General features: G+C 38.0%; 3 protein-coding genes and 1 long non-coding RNA gene across 6 annotated transcripts; 2 read left to right on the top strand and 2 right to left on the bottom strand.

Moving 5' to 3' along the window:
• Positions 1–22: 22 nt before the first annotated feature.
• LOC104766198 (uncharacterized) lies at positions 23–2,370 on the top strand. Of its 3 annotated transcripts, none has more exons than XM_010490031.3 (6): positions 23–282; positions 625–887; positions 973–1,105; positions 1,190–1,501; positions 1,643–1,861; positions 1,986–2,370. In XM_010490031.3, exons 1-6 carry the CDS (start codon positions 205–207, stop codon positions 2,250–2,252), a joined length of 1,272 nt encoding a protein of 423 aa, XP_010488333.1. In that variant the 5' UTR covers positions 23–204; the 3' UTR covers positions 2,253–2,370. The 3 variants fall into 3 exon arrangements, 2 of the variants coding, with proteins under 2 accessions (XP_010488333.1, XP_010488335.1); XR_015590415.1 differs by having other exon boundaries at positions 57–282; positions 1,701–1,861; XM_010490033.3 differs by having other exon boundaries at positions 67–282; positions 2,062–2,175.
• On the bottom strand, positions 1,880–2,630 carry LOC147920461 (uncharacterized). Its single transcript, XR_015590416.1, has 2 exons — positions 2,444–2,630; positions 1,880–2,196 (listed from the first exon to the last, which is right to left on the bottom strand). It is a non-coding gene; the product is annotated as an uncharacterized LOC147920461 (long non-coding RNA).
• A 6,810-nt stretch (positions 2,631–9,440) lies between these two features.
• Positions 9,441–13,286, bottom strand: LOC104767769 (uncharacterized). Its single transcript, XM_087502620.1, has 2 exons — positions 12,867–13,286; positions 9,441–12,659 (listed from the first exon to the last, which is right to left on the bottom strand). The coding sequence occupies exon 2, from the start codon at positions 12,627–12,629 to the stop codon at positions 9,582–9,584; it is 3,048 nt and encodes a 1,015-aa protein (XP_087358746.1). The 5' UTR covers positions 12,630–12,659; positions 12,867–13,286; the 3' UTR covers positions 9,441–9,581.
• LOC109124541 (armadillo repeat-containing protein LFR) lies at positions 13,172–15,758 on the top strand. The gene is made up of 8 exons (XM_010490034.3): positions 13,172–13,465; positions 13,760–13,929; positions 14,038–14,171; positions 14,267–14,523; positions 14,707–14,812; positions 14,911–15,049; positions 15,150–15,277; positions 15,365–15,758. Exons 1-8 carry the CDS (start codon positions 13,273–13,275, stop codon positions 15,618–15,620), a joined length of 1,383 nt encoding a protein of 460 aa, XP_010488336.1. The 5' UTR covers positions 13,172–13,272; the 3' UTR covers positions 15,621–15,758.
• The last annotated feature ends 88 nt before the right edge of the window (positions 15,759–15,846 follow it).

Genomic DNA, 15,846 nt, shown 5'->3' on the forward strand with positions numbered 1-15,846 from the left:
GGCTGTACTTACTCGACTTTATGAAGGGGTGAGATGTAAAAACGCTAGAGCCACTTAAGCGTTTTTCACCTTATTAACCTAAGATAACTAAACAGCTCAAGCGGTGTATCGGGGAGGTGATCAAGCGGTTGTTTCTCGCGGATTCTGCTTCGATCGACTAGTCAGTTCAAGCCACACACCAGCGAATTCCACTTGGTCCGTCTCATGTATTCCCACAAAGGACCGAGTCAAAGGATGACCGGCAGTTACTCGTGGTCTCTGCCGGTAGATCCACAGTTTACTGTACGTTTTCTACTTTTTACAAAGTTGAATTTCGTAACTTTTTATTTCCTACCGATTGTGTGGTCGGGTTTGAAACAGAATACAATTGTAATAATTTTCTTAGGCATATTTTTTTTTTATAAAACGGTAAAAGTCTTAGACATTTTGTTGGTGTTTATGTGTGGAGTCCGTTTATGTGTTATGCTAAGTAGAGTTCTATCTCTTATTTATAGCTCAATTATACTAACTAATTCCTATTCTAAACATAGCGAAAGCATAAACATCTAGGATTTATCAGATTCAATTCATTTTGGGAGTCAATTAATCTTACTCACATATATAGATTATGTTCTCTAATTTCAGGAGAATACTCGTCAGAACTACGAACGGTTCATGGCGGAACGGCAACAGCATTTTTATAGCAGTACCCCGAGCTACTCCGTACCCGACCTACCAAGGTTTACGCAAAATCCACGCAATGAACACACCCGTAACGGTAGTGAACCACCAGCTGAGAATCCGGAAGAAGATGTAGCTATTCTTGCCGATGTAAATGATTTGCTATGTGCTCCAGGACGCACAAACATCCCAGTCCTATGTCCAGACCGTGAAGGAATAACTACATGGTAACCCTCACTCACTTGTAGATGATTCAGTTTTTGTTAGATAAAAAAAATTATTAGACTAATTTGTTTAACATCTTTATTGTAGGTTTAGACATGACTCCACTGTTAAGATTACAAAGCAGATCCTTAAGATGCTGAAATCAGATCTCCCTAAGGCTTATCCAACTTATAGGTCGCTCCCACCAGAAATTAAAAACCGATGGTTCAGAGCTTTTGCGGTATATATAGCCTTTCTTTGGTAGATGTTTAAGTATAATATAAGTTGGTTTGTGGTTTCTAATCAATTATGTGGTCATCTACAGCAAGAGTTCAACTGGGATCCAAGCATTACAGAGTATGTTCGCACAAACTACGATGAGCAAGCAAAAACATCTTTTAAAGCTAATGTCCGTGACTGGAAGATAAAATGGATAGAGAAAGGAGCTGACAACTTACCTGATTGGATGAAGGCGAAGAATAATCTATTTGATGGTTACATCAAGATGTGGACAGATGAAAAAACAAAAGAGATGGCAGCCCAAAACTCTATCAATCGGGGAAGTAAACGAGGTGGATTAGGGGTGGCTAAACACAACAACGGTGCAAAAACTTATGAACGCCGTTGGGATGAGATGGTAAGTACTTCTGTTACTGTTTTGCAAGTTTCATTCAATCATCAGTTCAGGTTTTTCTTATTCAATTTAGTTCACACTTAGAATCTGATTAATGCCTTTATTTGTTTCTTATACTAACTATGGTTTCTGTTTTTTGCTAAGACAATTGAATTACGAACGAAGCCTAATATGCTTTATTTCATGGAACAAACACACTTAGACAAGAAGACCCGAACCATTAGTGATATGAAGACCAAACAGTTTCTGGATAAGGCTTCTAGTCAAGTGGAGCTCATCCAATCCCAACGACAAAGTGATGATGATCCTTCGGCTCAGCTAGACCCTCTTACAACAGAAGAGATTAACTCTGTTATGCGTAAAGTAAGTTACTCTTTCTCCTTGTCTTATTAACTGTTTCATTATCTATCAAGTGATTTACAAGTTGTGATGTCTTATAAAATTTCTATCAAGTGAGCTTTTTACAATTCTTGGTTTTAATTGACAGGTTGTTCCAAAGGTTAGAGGTAAATTTTATGGCTTTGGTAACCTTTTTGATGATGGATGCCCATCTTCTTCTTCAGATCCACGACAAATTCCTAAACTACAAGAAGAGATTCAAACATTGAAGGCTCGTGAACAAGAGAAGGACGCTCATATCAAGTTTCTTATGGAATGCAACAAGCTCCTCCTAGGCCGGTTTCCTGATCTACGTCCACCTGAGTACCCGGAGACACCAGCAACCGTGGAAGACGAAGACGAGACACAACCTTGATCAGTTTCATAATCCTATAAAAGTACGTTTTTTTCCTTTTTTTTTTTGGTCAACACATGTAAAAGTACGTTTATTGTATATGGATTGTTTTTTTGAGTAATGAAGTATGTTCTGGGCATTGCATTTGTCTAGTTTAAATTTATAAAAATGAAAATAATTGGAAAAGAGAAAAATTAATAATGGTCGATTACCTGTATCAAACGTTTGATGAAATTGATCTGAATTTTTTCGTAGTTAAATAGAATGAAGTTTTTGAAAGAACCTGAAATGAAGTTTTCGAAGGAATCTTGAAGGATATCTTAGAAGGAACTTTGAGTGAAAATGTGAAGGAAAATAGAATGAAATGTGTAGAAGGAAAAACAGATGCGTAGGAAAATTATAGGAAAATAGTGGAAGAGAAGCCGAAAGAAACGCTTTCCTTCGCATATAACGAAGGAAATTTGACAAAACTGCCCTTCCCCTTTCTTTCTTTTTTCCTACGAATTTTTCTTCTAAAGTATTTTCGTAGGAAACTTGAAAGATAATTCATTCCAAATTCTCACTAATATCTGTTTCCTTCGGACTATTTCCTCTTAATATTTTCGTAGGAAAACGGTCAAAAAACACTGTTTCCTACCAAATCCCTACGTTTTTGCTGGTAAGTAAACGTATTGTTTTCTTGTAGTGTGTCCGTTTTTTTTTCTTCTCCCATCTCTCTTTTTATCTTTTGGAATTTACATGTCTTCTTTTAACACATTTTGTCAAATTATACCTTTTTTTCTAGGCCTGCGACTTCGGTTTATTCAGGTAATTCGGGTCGGTTTTTTCAGTTATCGGGTTATTCGGAAATTGAAAACTCTACCGAAACTAACCGATTAATCAATAGGGTCGGTTCGGTTCGGACATAGTTTATTCGGTTCGGAGGGTCGATTATTTCGGTTAATAACCGAATGTCAATAAAACACTGTATAAGACCAAACACAACTCAACACATCAGAAAATACAAACTGTTTCATTACATTTAACATCTCATGTGCTTATGATAGCATACAGTTCTTGCTTACAAAAGACAACAAGTACAAGTGTTCATCAGTCAATCCTACTTCTCTTATACATAAAGAGACTATGGGAGACAATTTACAAAAAAAGAACACTTACAAAAGTCTCCATGAAGGTCTAATACTTAGGTCACAAAGATATTAGGAGACATTTGTTCAAAAAATAAGTCACTTGCCAAAGTTAATACCGAGAATGAGAATTGACAATATACCAACGATCCTCTCCTATTACCAGATGGATTTGGTCTATTGTCATTTTCTACTAACTCGATTCTAAAAAATAGTTAATAGTTATCAGTTTTTTTTGCAAAAAGATATAGAGTGTGAGAGACAACCTTTTAAGATCATTAGTTGGTTCTAGTCTCCTTTGTTCATCTCTACATCACGGAACTGCAGCTGCATGAGTCGCATTTTGTGTAGCTGCACAAGGAAAATGATTATCAATTAGTCAATTTGCTTGAACGTAATGAAAAATGTAAGAATTATGAGAAAATGATTACCTAAGGACTCATGAAACTGCAATTCATCAAACATCTGAACTAAGCTGGCTAATTTCTCAGCTTGAATGGCGTTCCTTAGCCACTGTTGAGTGCAAACCAACGATTCAACCATGAAAGGTGACATAGAACTGCGATATGGGTCCAAGATGCGACCACTGGTGCTAAATGCGGATTCAGAAGCAACCGACGACACTTGAACAACAAGGATATCTCTAGCTAGCTCGGATAAGACTGGAAATTTAGAACTGTTGCGCCCCCACCAAGATAAAACATCAAAGTCCAATCCCAAAGCAGATGGAGTCCTTGGCACCGGTTTCTCCAACAAGTAAATATCTAACTCACTGCTACATTCTTCATTTGTAATTTCAGCCACCATCTCAGAGTATAGTGTATCCATCCTCTCATAACCATCCTCATCTGACAAATCAAACAAATCATTTGCGGATACTACAAGATCAGTTCCGACTCCAGCAGTAGTTGGTACTCCAGGTTCACTTAAGCTCAACTTCATCACATACTCTGCATACAGCTTCTTCATGACACCCTTGATTGATGATCTTAGATGAGTACTTTCAACACTGTTTTTCCATATAGCTTGTCAAAGCAAAGCCCAACAAACTGCATCTTGTTCCTGGGATCAAACACACTTGCGATGATCACAAGAGGATTCATGTTCAAGAGACCATCCTAATATTTTTCAAACTTACTCCTCATCATCATCGCTTCTGTCTTTAGTAGCACATCACCGTTTGTGCTTAGATTGATCAGATTCCTCTCAATAGTCACAATCTCGTTATAGCAAAAAGTAGAGGTCACTGATTTGGTGGCTGAGAAAGACAAAGTGCAGTTGAAAAATATCTTCAAGAACTTAACTAACCTCTGCAGTTGATCCCAATCAGCAAAAGTAGGAGGACCAACACGCTTCTGTCCATTCAACTCAGCTTCATCACCAGTAGCCTCTCCATTTTCTTCAGTCTCCACGAAATAGTCGTTATACAACTTATCTTCGGTCAACATCTTCTCAAAAGCAACCCGAAACTTGATTGCAGCTGTCAGCATTAGATAGGTGGAATTCCATCTAGTAGCAACATCAAGACACAAACTACCTCTACCTACATTCCCTGTATCGACCCTCAACAGAAACGACTTCAGTCTATCACCAGATGATCTCACATACTTAATCGCATTTCTGATTGAAACTATACTCCTTTTACCATCCCTCACTATCAAGTTGAGGATATGCGCACAACACCGCATATGAAGATACTCACCATTGCTTACTAAAGCATCAGGTCCTCTCATGATCAAAGCGTCTGTGAAAACCCTTAGAGCCTTGTCATTCCCCTTAGCGTTATCGACTGTTACTGTGAAGACCTTCTCGATTCCCCATTCTTCTAGACAGGCAACCAAGTGCTCAGCAATTGTATCACCTTTGTGATATGTGACTGGCTTGAAACTAATGATCCTCTTCTGCAACTTCCAATCTCTGTCAATCCAGTGAGCTGTTACCACCATATAGCTACAAGAAGTCGTTGGAGCTACCCAAATATCAGTTGGCATCGAAACTCTCTGCTTCTTACTAAACAGCTCCTTCAAAGCTTCTTTGTGTCGAAGAAACATAGTGTATATATCTGATGTCGCTGTCTTCCTGCAATGGACAATATACATTGGAAGCATGTTGCTGCACAATCTCCTAAATCCCTCAGACTCCACAAATGCAAACGGCAGCTCATTAAGGACGATCATCTCATTCACAGACCTTCTGAACAAACCTTGATCATACTTGATTGCTGTCATTACACCACTGCTATCACCAGCCAACACATTCTAACTACCACTCTCTTGATGCATCTTGAACAACTTACACCTACTAATATGATTCTTCATTGCACTTGTTCTATGAATCACTGTGTCACATCCTATCTCTTGACCACAGTACCAACAGTTCGTAATGGCATCATCATGTGCTTGCTGAACAAAATGCTCCCAAACCGGAGAACTATGAGCTGGCTTTCTCCTCGGCTGAGTTCGTCTTCTCTTCTCTCCAACTGCAGAAGCTGGCGGACCATCATCAATCTCTTCATGTAGGACGGGGTCGCTATTGTCTTCACCAGAATTATGAGACATCTATTAAGTTACAACAAAGGAAAAAGATCAATCCAAGAACAACACTATCATAACAAATACTAACTATCAAACATCAAGAGATTACATATAACAAAACTATCATAAGTCTCGAACATCAAAGCAAAAGAAAGAACCAAACCTAGATATCCCTATCATAAAAACTAATAACTATCGAACATCAAAAGAAACATATCAATCCAATAACAACACTAACTTAACAAGTTATATCAATCGAACATCAAAGAAAAAGAATCAAACCAAGAGAACACTATCCTAACAAGTAATAAGTCTCGAACATCAAAGCAAAAGAACCAAACCTAGATATCCCTATCATAACAAATACTAACTATCGAACATCAAGAGATTACATATCAATCGAACATCAAAGATAAATAACCAAACCAAGACAACACTATCTCAACAAGTAATAACTATCGAACATCAAAGCAAAAGAACCAAACCAAGATAACCCTATCATAACAACTAATAACCCTAGATCTATACAACGAATATAAATCGATTTATCTGTCGCCAATCAAAGACACACAACGAATGAAAGACACACAACAAATCAAACACACACAACAAATCAAAGACACACGACGAATCAAAGACACAACAGATCAAGTAGTTTAACTGTTTATGGCTTAAAGAGAACAAAAATTTCGCCTTATTTTGGTTTGTTTTAAACGAGAACAACTTACAAAAGATTAAGATAGAATAACTTACACTGGATTGATTGAGAACACGGTTGATCGTGACAAGAACACACAAGATCGAACAGAAAATCGAAGTTCTTCTCTCAGTCGCCGCAAAGACAGAGAGTTTAGATAGATTAGGTTAGATTAGTAACTAATGAAATAAACCGGATTATTAGCTTAAATAGCTAGGGTTTAATTTCGGGTTTCCGTCGGTTATGCCTCTCCGAACCGAACCGATTACATAACCGAAATTCTTTTATAACCATTCCGATCAGAATCCGAAATCAAATAAAACCGAACCGAATTGTCCGAATCTCGGTTCGGTTCGGTTCGGTTCGGACAATTCGGTTCGGGTCGGATTGCCAGGCCTATTTTTTCTTTCTTCAAGCTTATTAGGTTGATATAGATGGCTAGGAAGAGTTAAGGTGTTGTGAGAATATGTTAAGATCCATCATAATGCCTTAATATATTAGGTTTACTAGATATATAAATTACGTGTAGGTGAATAGTAGATATTTATTTTGTTTGTTGTAAACGAATATTAGATTTATAAGAAAGAAAAAAAAGAAGAGAAAAGCAAAGAGACACGGAGGAGATGTGAAGAGAGACTTATCCACTTTGACATAAGACTTGGAATATTAGGTGACAACATGTGATTCCTCTCCTCACTCTCATCCATTTTTTTTTATTAAGATAAAAGAACTACTCAATTTCATTCATGACCCTGATTTGGTCGCACTTGCATTATAACGTTTCTTGGTTCTATATTTCCCTGATATCTATTATTACAAGATGATGTCCCATAATAAATTTTTTTTTCTAAAGATACCAATAGAACTAATTTTTTTTTACCAATGGTGTTATAATCCAGAGTTTGTTTCAATTTGGGTTTGAGTTTTTTTGGATCTTAAGATTTTTGGTTTATAGGTAACCAGTATTAAAAGTGAAACATAATCTAATACGGATGATTTGATACGATTTTTTTTTCCGTTCGCATTTGAATTTTAAATATCCTTAACTTTTAAATAACTTTAGATCTTAGATAATTTGAAGTAAGTTAAAACTTTGCATTCTTTTTTCCTTTTAATATAAAATAACGACTCTAATTAGACCATTATAATATAGTAAATATTTTGGATATATTATACAGTTAGGTTTTATTTATATTAGACTGGGTTTTCTGAACTGAACACTCTGAAGTTTTATTTTATATTAGAGGAATATAATTTTATATTAGATTGTGAAATTAAAAATTTGGGTTCTATTGATTTTAAATAATAAATTTATGCTTCTTGTTTGCATATTGTTTATTTAAGTTGCATTGATATCTTATAATTATTATTTGTATATAAATTATAAATATCTCTGTTTATTTGTAGATAGTTAAGTTTTGTATGCATTGATAGTGAGATATCAATTTTATTAATAATTTCTAATTATTGCATGTTGACAAAAAAAAATTAAGAACTCAAAATTTATAAATATTTGTGTAAAAGAAAAAACTTTAAAACACAACATCGATCAAAATGCGAATAATTATATCCATCAGCCACAACAAGTATGTAAAAATTTATACCTCTAGACATAGATATACTAACCCACACAATAAACAAGTTTCTCTTAGGCAATATTTAAGTGAAGAAATCAAGCTATTCATCAAACTACTAGAGAATTTTGTATCTTCAAAACTCAATAGCTTGAATTCTAGATCAACTATCATAATAGTCATTAAAGTCCTTACAAAATAAAATAATATATGATCACTATTTTGAAAACAATATAAAGTGGGTTGGGTACAAACTAAGTAAAAGAACTTCACCCCCTTGTCGGGTTTATGGATAACTATGGACAACTTATGAATATATATTTATTACACCTTTCTGAACTATTATCTGTTAAGATCATAATGATTTACATAAATCCAAAAGCCAAAGCTATTAAAAACATATACAAACAATGTAGCATTGCTTGAGGATGCAACAAATACGATTAAAAATATCATCATATGATCAAATCTGAATTCTCAGTCTTGTAATTGATTCTCTCTTATTTTCTAGATCTTTAAACTAAAACTTAACTAATTAGTCAGATCCAAAAAAATATCAGACAGCTTGCAAACTACATAACTAGTATGAACAATATAACAAATTGAAACGAAAAAGTAAAATTGAAGGTAGGTTTTGTTTCCAAAGAGAAGCTTCATTAACTTCTCTAATCTATTGAACTGTGTTATCTGATTCTAGAAGCAAAAGCACTGACAGCTAGAGGGAGAGTGATGACACTCCTTAATGGTTACTCAGAGGTTATTCATTAGAAACCTATTTACAGAAAACTGAATAAAAAAATATCGTATGATACTATTTAATACACACATTGATTGTTTGTTTAGAAATATAGGATAATAAAAGCTACAAGAAAAAATGAAGTCAGGATTCTCTACTACTAGGTATCAATAAAAATATCTCCTAGTAGTTGTAGCCTAGGTGCACTTTTAATTTGGTTCATCATATTCATTTATGAATAAAATGAAAAATAACTTCCTTTTTTTATGCTTACCTATAAAAATAGGTTTATATATAATTTCCCCAACTTGTACAAAGAGAGGCATAGAACCACAGTCCAATTCGAAGCAATTTAAAGTCCACTCTACTATTGTTCATTTACGAAATTGAATATACATAAATGGCTGTCATCAGAGGCTATCCATTAGAAACCATATACATAAATTGAAATGTCAAACTCGATATTAATACACACATTTAACTTGTTGAGAAATATAGGACAATAAAAGCTAGAAAAAGAAAAATGAAGTAGTTGTAGGTGTACTTTAATTGTAGTTCATATCAATTTTTCAAAACAACTATGTTCTTTCTTCACTTTATAGTTTCTCTAACATGTACCAATGTGAGCACAAGCCCAACTCGAAGCCCAATCAAAAAGGAAGAAACAACAAATATAATAAACTCAAACTTTACGAGCCAAGGTTCTTTGTTTAGTGGCGTGTTGAACCACTTTCTCCTCAACGTGTAATCCTTTCCTGCGTCGTACGGCGTTGATGAGCTTCCTCGCAGTGTTCGGGAGCACGCTTGCTCCGTCACCAAACTCCTCGATCTCTTCTTCGGTTTTGGGAACAAAGAATGGGTCTTCCTCGAGCATTTCCCAATGGCTAAGAACCATCAGAGCACTCGCACCACCAGACGTTCCTTTCCTCAGCTCGTCCGCGAAACCAAAGCTTTCCGAAACGGGCACGTACGCATGGACTGTGAACAGAGACGACCCTTCTTGCATTTCTTCCTTGAGCACTTTAGCTCGTCTTCTGCTCAGAACAGCGTACATTGGACCAAGATACTCAGGTGCAGTGTTCAGTTCGCAGAAGTACATTGCTTCAACAATCCTTGGATTTTTCTGAAGCACGGCGGCTCTACAGGCGTCTTTGACAGCTGTCATGACTTGTCCTGTGAAAATGCCAAAGTGTTCGGGTTTATCTGTTTCAAAATCTTCCGCGGGGGCGAGATGAGACTCAACGGTGAAAGCTAATCCCCACATTGGTTCATCGCATAGAGGTCCTGATGCTGTTGCTAGCTGAAAACCTGAGACAATGCTGCTCTCGAGAGTCAGAGCTTCGCTGTACAGTGCTGTTTCAGATGCCTCTGAAGGTACCTCAGTAGAATCTTCTGTGAAGCCAAGTCTTTGAGAGACATGAGGAGAGCCTCTAACAAGCATTGATCCATCCTCGGCGATTCTTTTACCATCTGGAGCAAACAATATGTTTGGACCTTTTTCTCGTGGACCAAGCGCCCAAATCCTCTTGAGGAGTTTTGACCATTCGGTTTTACACTTTTCGCGATCCTTTTCGGTTTCAGAACTTGATGAAACGCCAGCTTCAGTTAACTGTTTCTTCAATTCTTCGATGGGATCCACATTCTCTCGGAGACTTGGATTTTGAGATTGTAGTATCTTAACGCTATGACTGCCTTTACCTCCAATTATGTCACCAAGCAATTCAGTGTTCTCATCCAGCAGCTTAGTTAGAGCGTGTGGTAGTTTCATGACGTGTACTCTGATAATGCATCTGCCATTTGGAGTTCTCTTCTCAATGTAATCAGAAGTATTCAAGCTTAGAGATCTCAAACTTTCCAAAAGATTAGATCCATCACCTTCAATGGTCTCCCTGTATGAAACGAGAGGCGGGGAGACTTCAAGGTTCACTTTGGCAAATCTCTCTTTCAAATCTTTGACACATCTCTCTAAATGAACCTCTCCAGCAGCAGCAAGAACGTGCTCTCCTCTAGCAGACACCGTGATCTCCACAAATGGATCTGCTCGGTTCAGAAGTCTTAGACCTTTCATCAGAGCACTCATATCTGCAGGATCCGATGGTTCAATCGCCACTCTAAGAGTAGGAGAAACCTGAAACTCCATGCTGGCTAAAGGCCAGCAGTTTCTAGTCGATGAAAGTGTTGCGCTTTTTGATATATATGGTCCAAGACCTCTTATAGCCACTACATTTCCGGCTTTCACCTCGGTTACTGGTGTTAAACCTTGCCCCATCATTAGATATAGGGAATGCAGTTCTGCTTCCTGAATGTACTTGTGAGACGATTCGCCTTTGAGGGGATCATATAGAGCGGTAATTACAAAGACTCTTTGCCCGGCTCGAAGAACCCCGCTAAAGATCCTAGCAAATGCAAGGAAGCACTCATCCGACTCGCTTTTACTGTCCTCATCATTTAAACCATTCATCCTCTCCCTGTGATTTCCATCTTGAGGAATCATTTTCATGGGAATAGCAAACATTTTCGACACAAACACAACACACGGGCTGTCATGGCTAGAATCACAAGCCTCAATTGATTTTCTAACAAGCTCTGCTTCTGCAAGGACACTTGAATCAACATCGTCACCACGGATAATGTTCCTTTCTGGAACCAAGCGCGGGATTCTGTATCCCTGTGCTGCGATGGGGTCTGGCAGATGTTTCACAGCCATAGACAAGACTGCATCAGACAAAGGAAGCCAACGGCTCATCACTGACTGAAGAACGTTTTTAGGATCCTTGTTCTGAAGTTCGCGTGGTGGAATAGACAAATTGAAAGATTTAATAACTTTCTCAAGAACAGCTCTATCCCCACCGGGATCTAGTGCAGCCTCGTAAACTTGCCACAAAGGCTCAAGCACAAACTGCACAAACATTGGTTTTGCCTTGCTTCCTGCACTCAAAGACTTCTTCCCTACAATCATCTTAGTTTTAGGAACATAATAACGAGGACCCCACAATGATTTCTGCAACGCAGTCGCACTAGCTCCAAGCTTAGAGGCATAGAAACTGGCAAACTCAGCGATCCCAAAACCCCACCCATCCAAAGCACACACAAACACCACATTCCCCTTCTGAGGCTGAAAAGTAACTTCTTCATCATCCTCCAACAACTCAAGACTCTCAGCAGAAAGCTCACCAGAAGGACTAGCAAGTATAGAGTCAACATCAGACAAATACTTCTCTGACTTATAAGCACTCACAATCCCATTAACCTCATGAACAATCCTAATCAAACGTGTATACGCTTCCATGGGACTCAACCTCAACTCACAAATCAACCTATCAATCTTATTAAGCACCAAGCAAGGTGTCAGTTTCTCAATCCAAGCTTGACGCAACACAGCATGAGTCTGAATATGAACACCTTCAACAGCATCAACCAAAACCAAAGCCCCGTCACTCAACCTAGCAGCTGTTGAGACTTCACTACAAAAATCCATATGCCCAGGGGAATCAATCAGGTTCAACGAATAGTCTTTATATCGTAGAGAAATCGAAGAGCTCTTCATCGTAATTGCACGCCTTTGTTCTTCATCAAGATAGTCCATGAACCTAAGCTTACCGGCTAGTCTCGGATGAAGTACACCGCCACCAGATGAAGCAATCAGGTGGTCAGCTAGGGTCGTCTTACCGTGGTCTACATGTGCTAATATACATATGTTCCTAACTTTTCTACCGTCAGACTCATCCATCTCTTCGATTTACACACAACACACAGCTACCTGCAAGATAATAATTATCAAGAAGCAGATTCAATACCTGTATCGAGAGACCGAATTCGAAAAATCCGATTGCGAATCGAATACAATGAGTTGTGAACTTCTCAAAGAGAGGATCAAAACGAGAGAGAAAAATTCCAAAACACGGCCAGAAGATTTCAAAGTTCAAATCAAAAAATTTGGGAGCGCAAATTGAAATCTAAAAATCACCTTAAATTGTTGGCGGAGCTCAGACGTTTCAAGAGAGTGGTGTTTAGCTTGCTTTGACGGCGAAACAACGGCGGCGCAGGGTTTGGCGATTCCTCTGCAAGTTTGTCTGTATAAAACCATCCACGTGAAGACGTGAACGTTTTTAATTTCAATTAAACCGGATCCTTTTCTAACAATCTTGTAAATTACATCGTCTGACTCTAACCGGAATAAACCGTACTAAACCGAACTAACACGTTTTAAATTTCGATTATACCGGAACCTTCTGACTGAAAGAGAGGGATTAAATGCTCTTTTTAATATTTTATTGTCTGGAAATCTTAAACCGGACTAAAAACTCCGGGTCAAAATTTCCGAACCCTAAATTTCCCAATTAGAGAGAGAGAGAGAGAGAGAGAGAGAGAAGATGCAGAAACGGGAGCTTGGGAAATCCGGCGGTAACTCCGGTGGATCTTCGGGTCCACCGGCGAAGAGAGGCCGTCCGTTTGGTAGTACAAGTGCTAACTCAGCTGCTGCTGCTGCTGCAGCTGCGGCGGCCGAAGCGATGTCTCCGTCAGCTCTACTCGGTCCTTCTCTTCTTGTTCACAATTCTATCATGGGTAAGCTTCGCAATCAGTGTATCTTCGTTGTTTTGTTCTCGTGAGATTAGTTACCGTCCTTGTGAATAGATTACATTGATTTGAAAATTAAGTTGAGATTGATGAGCTCTTCTTTGTACTGCCGAATCTGATCTCGGTTGTGACTCTCTCAGTCTGTGGTTATCTCTGGCACCACTAGCTTAAAGCTCATTACTTTCCATATTTTGGATATTTGCGTTACCATTTATTTACTAGAGAATTATGGTTTTGTTTGTTTCTTATTGGTTGTTTTGCTGGGATCATTGGAATTTGTAGAACAGAACAACAGAAGAATAGTCCTTGCGCTACAGAGTGGTTTGAAGAGTGAGGTGACATGGGCTTTGAATACGCTTACATTGCTCTCCTTCAAAGAGAAGGAAGATATTCGTAGAGATGTCATGCCTCTAGCAAAGATACCTGGCTTGCTTGATGCCCTTCTCTTAATTGTGAGTTGATTCAATTGTTTCTGTATTTTAGGTTTGATGTTTAGTGTTAGGATTATGTTTTTTTTTTCTCTCTGTTCTTTGAACCAACGTATGCTAATAATTTGGCAGATAGATGACTGGCGTGATATAGCTCTTCCAAAGGACCTAACAAGAGGAACTAGGGTCAGATCTTTAGGTACACATACTTCAGTTACGGGATTTGGCAATGAGTATGATGCTCTAGCCACTATTCAACCCCCTGGGTGAGCCACTTTCGATACTCCTTTCTCAATATAATTTTGAAATATCTTTGCTTTTATTTTAGAACCTAAGCGCGGTTTATAATATGGCCTAGCAGATCCGGCATTGGTTCTTCAGCTGCTGAGGCATTAGGGAAAAAGAGCACTGGAAAACATCAGTCATCTCAGTGGTGGATGGAAGAGGATGGTTTATTTAATCTAGACGATGAAGGGAGATCAGAGAAACAAATGTGTGCCATTGCTGCTTCAAACGTTATCCGCAACTTCTCCTTTATGCCTGATAATGAAGTTCTAATGGCTCAGCATCGCCATTGCTTAGAAACTGTTTTCCAGTGCATACAAGATCACATGACCGGTAAGGAGGAATACGAATCCGAACCTTCTTTTTTTTTTGCTTCTTTTACTAGTTAATTCCTCACAGTTGCCTCTGTTTCTTGGATTGAATTGGCATCAATGCATTGTCTCTCTTTAGTCTTTCCTTTTTATGTTCTTAATACTTGATTGGGAAGTATGGTCTTAGCGACTCTTATGTTTACAGAGGACGAAGAGCTGGTCACAAACTCGCTCGAGACAATTGTAAACCTAGCGCATCTAATGGATCTGCGAATCTTCAGCTCGCTTAAACAGTCATTCATCAACATAAAGTGAGAATTTGTATCTCCCTGTATACTTTTAACACAATGCATAATAACTTGTTTCAAACTCCAACTTAATGTGAGTCAATCATTACTTGTGCAAATAGTGAAAAGAAAGCTGTTCAAGCTGTGGTCGGAATTCTTGATTCCTCTGTCAAAGCTTGGAATTGTGCTGCGGCCGAATTGCTAGGGCGTTTGATAATCAATCCGGACAATGAACCTTTCATTAGTCCCCTAATCCCACAGGTTTGATACCTTCTTTCTTGTAATCATCATCTTATGGTTTCTGCTTACTTGCTCATTTTAAGTAGAGAATAAACCCAACAATGAACCCAATCCCTTGCAGATACACAAGCGACTGGTCGATCTTTTGAGCATACAAGCCGTTGATGCACAAGCCGCAGCTGTTGGAGCACTCTACAATCTCGTGGAGGTTAACATGGATTGCAGATTAAAGCTCGCTAGTGAGAGATGGTATATAATCCCCCTCTCTTATCATATCAAATTACATTTAAACTGTTTTAGATCCCAACAATGACACACCATTATGGTCGTTTCCAGGGCGGTTGATAGATTACTGAAAGTGATAAAGACTCCGCATCCGGTTCCAGAAGTGTGCAGAAAAGCTGCAATGATACTGGAGAACCTTGTCTCTGAGCCTCAGAACAGAGGATTGCTACTCGCGTACGAGAATGCTTTCGCTGAGCTGCTTTTTCAAGAAGGTAAGTATTCTGATTCATTTGCTAGGATTTTGTATGAACTCACAGCCAGATCTAATAGCAGAGTGGCTTCGGCTAGAGGAATCTGGGGAATGTAAAAGTCTCTCTAGATTTAGTGGGTTTTGATTAAAAATTAACTATGTTGTAATCTAGTACTAGTTGTAAGACATTATTCATTTGCTATGTATTAGAAAAGCACAGTATTGTTGAACTAAGCAGATGGATTCTTCTCATTATTGCTCTCGTACATGTGATATGATCTTTTTTACTAAAAACAAACTGAGATATTTTATTTTGCGTTTCTTCTATTCAACTTGAAATAAA

The sequence above is a fragment of the Camelina sativa genome, chromosome 19, assembly GCF_030686135.1.
Source record: "Camelina sativa cultivar CO46 ecotype springtype chromosome 19, ASM3068613v1".
Taxonomy (NCBI): domain Eukaryota; kingdom Viridiplantae; phylum Streptophyta; class Magnoliopsida; order Brassicales; family Brassicaceae; genus Camelina; species Camelina sativa.

Coding starts and splice junctions, on each gene's coding strand:
- LOC104767769 (XM_087502620.1), bottom strand. CDS start 12,629: ATGGATGAGTCTGACGGTAGAAAAGTTAGGAACATATGTATATTAGCA.
- LOC104766198 (XM_010490031.3), top strand. CDS start 205: ATGTATTCCCACAAAGGACCGAGTCAAAGGATGACCGGCAGTTACTCG. Junction 283..624: donor CGGTAGATCCACAGTTTACT/GTACGTTTTCTA, acceptor CTCTAATTTCAG/GAGAATACTCGTCAGAACTA. Junction 1,502..1,642: donor AACGCCGTTGGGATGAGATG/GTAAGTACTTCT, acceptor TTTTTTGCTAAG/ACAATTGAATTACGAACGAA.
- LOC109124541 (XM_010490034.3), top strand. CDS start 13,273: ATGCAGAAACGGGAGCTTGGGAAATCCGGCGGTAACTCCGGTGGATCT. Junction 14,172..14,266: donor GCCACTATTCAACCCCCTGG/GTGAGCCACTTT, acceptor ATGGCCTAGCAG/ATCCGGCATTGGTTCTTCAG. Junction 14,813..14,910: donor CAGTCATTCATCAACATAAA/GTGAGAATTTGT, acceptor TTGTGCAAATAG/TGAAAAGAAAGCTGTTCAAG.